Source organism: Benincasa hispida, chromosome 4 (genome assembly GCF_009727055.1).
Source record: "Benincasa hispida cultivar B227 chromosome 4, ASM972705v1, whole genome shotgun sequence".
NCBI classification, from domain to species: domain Eukaryota; kingdom Viridiplantae; phylum Streptophyta; class Magnoliopsida; order Cucurbitales; family Cucurbitaceae; genus Benincasa; species Benincasa hispida.
In genome coordinates, this window is record NC_052352.1 from 20,070,560 (window position 1) to 20,076,465 (window position 5,906).

Consider the following 5,906-nt stretch of genomic DNA (forward strand, 5'->3'; position numbering starts at 1 on the left):
CACCACAAGCTTCTCCGTGGATAATTCCTTTCATTTGTGCTTGAGATAACATTTGAAGTCCTTCTAGGAAGGAGGCAACTTCTCAATTACAGCAGCAACTTAGAGTGGCTCACTAATGTCCAATCCTCCACTTTGCAAATCAATTATGATAATTTGCAATTCTTCTATCTGATTGACGACCAACTTGGTGTGTCTTATAATTTAAGAATTTTTCGACTAAGAATTTCTTAGTACCTACATTTCCAACTTGTACTTATTGTCTAATGCCTCCCACAATAGTTTTTATATATTGTAAGCATTACAATAGATATTATACAAAGTTTCATCAAGACCACTAAATATTTAAACTCAAATAAAAGCTAGATGGTATGACAATGCTTAGATATGAAAATAACAAGAAACTTGAAAGAACTTCAAAACCTTTGGAGACTCAAACCGTAGTCGAGGCACGCTTTTGATAAGTGTTGTTCTGAAGACAAGTATTCACTTTGCATGGGCTGCAAGCAGATACAACGATCGTCTCTAGGATACAACGACTAACTCCAGTAAACCTGCAACCTCAAAGTACTCGGATTTGGTAGAATTCTTGGATACTTATTCTTAACTCAACTCAACTCAAGAACAAAAGAAAGAAAGAAAGAAATGAGAAAACTATTCAGTTTGGAATTGGATGCTATAAATGAAGAACTGAGTTGTTATTTATAAGCTAGCAACTTAGTAACTCCCAAAATACAAAATAAAATTAAATAAATATAAAAATTGAAACATTTGTCAAATTCAACTTAATTGAGTTGTTACTTGACAAAAATCAAACATAACTCATTCAAATGAAGAAACTACAAATTTAACTTTCATACATGAAACATCATTTTAATTGGAAGTTTCAATCCAATTTGAAAGTTTCTAAACAATGAATTTAATCTACACAATTAAATCCAATTTTATGTTTCAATATTCAATTGTTTCACTTTCTTTCATTATATATATATATTCAACATGCTATTCCCTTTTTTTTTTTTGTCAACAAAACACATAGAGATAAAGATGAAGAGAGAGAAGAATTGTATCACATTAGGTTAGTTAAAAATTTCACAAAATAACAGAAAGACCCCTCAATTTTTCCAACTTCACATAACACTATTCAACTTGTAATTTTCTATGGTATGGGACGGAGAGATTTATACCCAATAATTATTTCTTCAAAATTACATTAATCATATGTATAAAGATAACAATTATCAATTACCTAAATTATATCAATCAATGTTAGAAATCAAAAGTTTTAACCGGGTAAACTCCAAAAATAATGGTGATGAAAAGAGTAGCACGCACTAAACATGCATGTGTCTGAACTTGAATGTCTCAATAATTATTCGTCCCCACCATTTCCCTCTCCACTTCAATTCCTTCAATTCTTTGTTGATAAATATCACCTCCCCTTCTCATTTTCTTCACCCATTCCACAATTTTTTCAATCAATCTTTTCCAAAAATGCATTCCCAAACCTCACAATCTCCAACAAAACATGATCACCAACCAACAAACCGCCGGAAGACCGCCGTTAAAACGGCCCTCCTCGCCTTCAATTCCATCTTGATGTCCATCGGCAACTGCGGCGGCCCTCTGATACTCCGCCTCTACTTCATCCACGGCGGCAACCGCGTCTGGCTCTCCAGTTGTCTCTTCACCGCCGGTTTTCCCATCATCCTCCTCCCATTGGCCATCGGTTACATCCATCGCTGCCGCAGCACCCCCGCCGGAAACAGAACAAAGTTGATTTTCATGAGAGAGCCGCTTTTGTTCTTTGGTTCCGCCGTAATCGGCCTTCTCACGGGACTTGACAATTACCTGTTCTCTTACGGCATGGCCCGGCTGCCAGTTTCAACGTCTTCGTTGATAATTGCGTCGCAGTTGGCGTTCACGGCGGGGTTCGCGTTTTTGCTGGTGAAACAGAGGTTCACGAGCTACACAGTAAACGCGGTGGTTTTATTGACGATTGGAGGGGCAATTTTGGCATTGCACTCGAGTGGAGACCGGCCGGCGGGAGAATCGAATAAAGAGTATATAGCAGGATTCTTGATGACGTTGGGGGCGGCGGTGCTGTATGGATTTATATTGCCGCTGATCGAATTGATGTACAAGAAAACGAAACAGAGTCTTACATATACTTTGATATTGGAAATTCAGTTGGTGATGGCTTTATTTGGGACGATTCTTTGCACCATTGGAATGATAATCGACAATGATTTCCAGGTTACATCTCTATTCCTTTAGCTACTACTTAATCAAGTCAAAAATAATAATCACAATCATAAATAACTTCATTTCTGTTTTCGATTTGCTTCATTTTTGTTTTTATATTCATAATTTTTCTTCATTTTCCATTCATTTTTTATTTCAAAAGAAAAAAGGAAAAACAATTAATTGGTAGTTTCATCTATGTTTTTTAAGCTCACCCTCTTTTTTAACTATGGATTCTCATGGTTAAACTCTTTTTTCTAGTTTCTAAGAGCAATATTTGGTTGTAGCTACACTAAAAAAATATTTAAAATATTTTTTTAAAAAAAAGATAAACCGTAACTTGGTTGCGCAAATATTTTTCTTTTTTTAAGAATTTTTTTGAGTTTTTCCTGCTTTGTGTGGTTGTAATGGACTACAAAGTTATATTCGTTTTGAGTTCTGTATTTTTGTAAAGTAACTATTTTGTCATATCTTTATTTTTATTTCAAAATGAATTTATTAAACTATAGCAATAAATTTGTGGTCAAGAGTCTCCTACATGTATGAAATTTATTGAAAAAAGATAAACACTAGAATGGATATTTTTTTTAAGTGCAAAGACTAAAATGAACCAAATTTGAAGCTACAAATGATCAAAATAAAAATTGTAAAAGTATAGGAATAAAGATGAACCAAAGAAAAAAAATAAGGAAACTAAATATCAAAAGAGTATTTTAGACCTTTTAACACAATAACATATTTTGAGCCAACATAAGTACAACCTAACTAGCATAAAACTTTAACTATCGTCTTCGAAATCAAATGTTCAATTTTTCCACATCGCATATTGTCAAATAAAATTAATGTTTTTTGTTTTATTAGTACTAATTTAACATGATAATAAAGGTGCTTAAAATGAGTATAACTTATAGCATAAAATATATAATATCGACCTTAAAGTTTGATTCTCTTATTCCATGAATTATTGTAAGAAAAAAAATATTTTTTTAATATAACAGGGGTGAGAATCGAATCACAAATCTTTTGGTTGTTAACACTTATTATATGACAGTTGAGCTATATCTATTTTGAAAAAAAAAAAAAAAAACATAGTTTTAAGGGGTTGTTTGATTCGTGGGCATTCAAGATTTTCATGAAATAAGCATCTGAATTACCACTTTATCCTACAATACTATTAAATGTCCTAACATTTCGAGATTCTTGAACAACTTAAGATGTCCTTTTGGAGGTCATTTCAAGAATTTTGGATACCCCTGAGATATGGGTTCTCCAAACTCTCATGTCAAGGGCATCCCTTGGTGTGTTTTATGTGTGTATATATGTCACTCTTCTTTATTTGTATTTTAAATTAAAATAAATACCACCAATCATCTATATCACTATTTTTTTTTTGTTATATCGTAATTTTAAAAAAAATATATTCAAATTTATATCTAAGTAGTAATTGTTTTAAATGACAAAATTATTTAAAATATTTACAAATATAATAAAATATCACAACCTATCAGTGGTAGACACCGATAAATACTAATAGACATCTATCAATATCCATCAGTATCTATCACTGATAGACAGTAATATTTACTATATTTGTAAATATTTTGGTTCATTTTTCTATATTTTAAAATAACTATTTATTTTATAAAAGAATCAAATTAATAAAATAAATTACATTAGTACAAACTATATTAAATTTATTGTAAATTAAAGAATAACCGCAAGGGCATTTTCAAAATTTTATATCAATTTATGATATTTTCAATTAAAAGTCCTATAAAATAAACACTATTATCTAAATACTTTAAGATATATATAAAAAAAAAATATTCCTACAAAACAACGTATAGTTTTCTAAAGATATTGAATATTGTAATTCTATGCATCCAAAGATTATAGTTATCTACATCTAAAAAATAAACGGTCAAGTTATGTATCCTCCTTCACTATTATTATATTTTTATAAAGAATATTAAAATATTGATAGGATTAAATTAAATTTGATTGATTTAAAGATGAATAATTTGTTTAAATTACAATTTTTTTTTTTTTTTTTCCAATTGAGAAGAGGAAAGGACAGTGTTAGTCAAAACTGAAAATATATTTTATAAAGAAAAAAGGGGCATATGATTGTAGAGACTTTATAACGCGTAAGGTAGGAGTTTCAAATCTCCAACCCCAACTATACCTTATCTTCTTAAAAGTTGGGGATTTCATCCAATGGTTAAGAGGGGCCTACTATATACTCCAATCTTTCTTCTTTCTTATTATTATTATTTTGCCAAAATTAATTCCAATGTCCCAAAATTATATCACCTCATAAATCAGCCGTGATTCTTCTTACACATGTCAATTTTCTATTGGACCTTCTCTTAAATAGTCATTCTTAGCTTGGTTTGTGTTATTAATGTTTACCCTGTCGTTGTTAGGTTGGTTTGTGTTATTAATGTTTCCCTTAAAAAAAAACTCGAAATAAAACGTTCTTCAGTTGATCAAGAACAACTTAATTACTTTTTAACCAACAAAAAAAAAAACATGCCCAATAAAAAAAAATGTAGATTTGCAAATATTGGTGATTGAATTTAATCTATGTAAATTATTCTTTTTATCGTAAATTAATTTTAAAATGAAACTATGTTAAAATGTCTTGAATATAGTAGGTAGCGTTTTGTATGATTAAATAAGTTATTTACATATTTATCATTTTTACGTAAGGTTTAGACGGGTGCACATTATATAAATTCTCTAATTCTAGAGATGTCTCAATTCTATAATCTGTATTAAACGTCTGTACTTTACGTTTTGTGTTTTGTGTTTATATTTGAATGTTGGTTTTTAACAAACTAATTATAATAATTGAAACAGGCAATACAAAGAGAGGGAAGAGAATTTGGACTTGGAAATACAAAATACTACGTGGTATTAGTGATGAGCGCCATAATATGGCAATGTTTCTTCGTGGGAGCGGTGGGAGTTATTTTCTACTCGTCGTCGCTATTTTCAGGTATAGTAATTGCACTGTTATTGCCGGCGGTGGAAATTCTGGCCGTCATCTTTTTCCGGGAGAAGTTTCAGGCGGAAAAAGGAGTGTCTTTGGCTTTAAACCTATGGGGATTTGTGTCATATTTTTATGGGGAGATTAAGCAAAGCAAGAAGATGAAGTTAATAGAGCTACAAAAAACTCAAGAAATAACAACCACCATTCAAAATGTTTGAAGATTCTTATTCCCTCAGTTGAGGTCATTCTAGTCATTACATTTCTGTCAATGTCAGATACTATTATTATTATTATTACAAGAGCTTTGATTTGAACTTTCCACTAAAATATGTTCTGAAGAAAAAATCCAAAAGAAAAAAAGTTCACTAAAATACAACAAGGACGTATCTTTTTTCCTGTCTTTGCTTTTTATAATCATCACTGTATTAGCACGTGGACGGATATGGATTTTTTAATTAAACTAAATCCACCGCTAAACAAAGGAAATTCATTCCAAAAGTTGGACAAATATACCAAACCATTATAATACAATTGGCATATAATATCAATTATGAGGTATGTGATTTAAATTTTTCTCTTTTCTGGAGTTTCGATGGAAGGATTCATTCCTTTACTAACGCAACGTAGTCAACTCCATTTGTTAGTCAAAAAGTGTGAGGATCAAAATGGA

At 30.8% G+C, this 5,906-nt stretch overlaps 1 protein-coding gene across 1 annotated transcript; it reads left to right on the forward strand.

The window, feature by feature from the left end:
• The first annotated feature begins 1,379 nt into the window (after positions 1–1,379).
• On the forward strand, positions 1,380–5,632 carry LOC120075951 (purine permease 3-like). Its single transcript, XM_039029709.1, has 2 exons — positions 1,380–2,253; positions 5,104–5,632. Exons 1-2 carry the CDS (start codon positions 1,492–1,494, stop codon positions 5,452–5,454), a joined length of 1,113 nt encoding a protein of 370 aa, XP_038885637.1. The 5' UTR covers positions 1,380–1,491; the 3' UTR covers positions 5,455–5,632.
• The last annotated feature ends 274 nt before the right edge of the window (positions 5,633–5,906 follow it).

Coding starts and splice junctions, on each gene's coding strand:
- LOC120075951 (XM_039029709.1), top strand. CDS start 1,492: ATGCATTCCCAAACCTCACAATCTCCAACAAAACATGATCACCAACCA. Junction 2,254..5,103: donor TAATCGACAATGATTTCCAG/GTTACATCTCTA, acceptor TAATTGAAACAG/GCAATACAAAGAGAGGGAAG.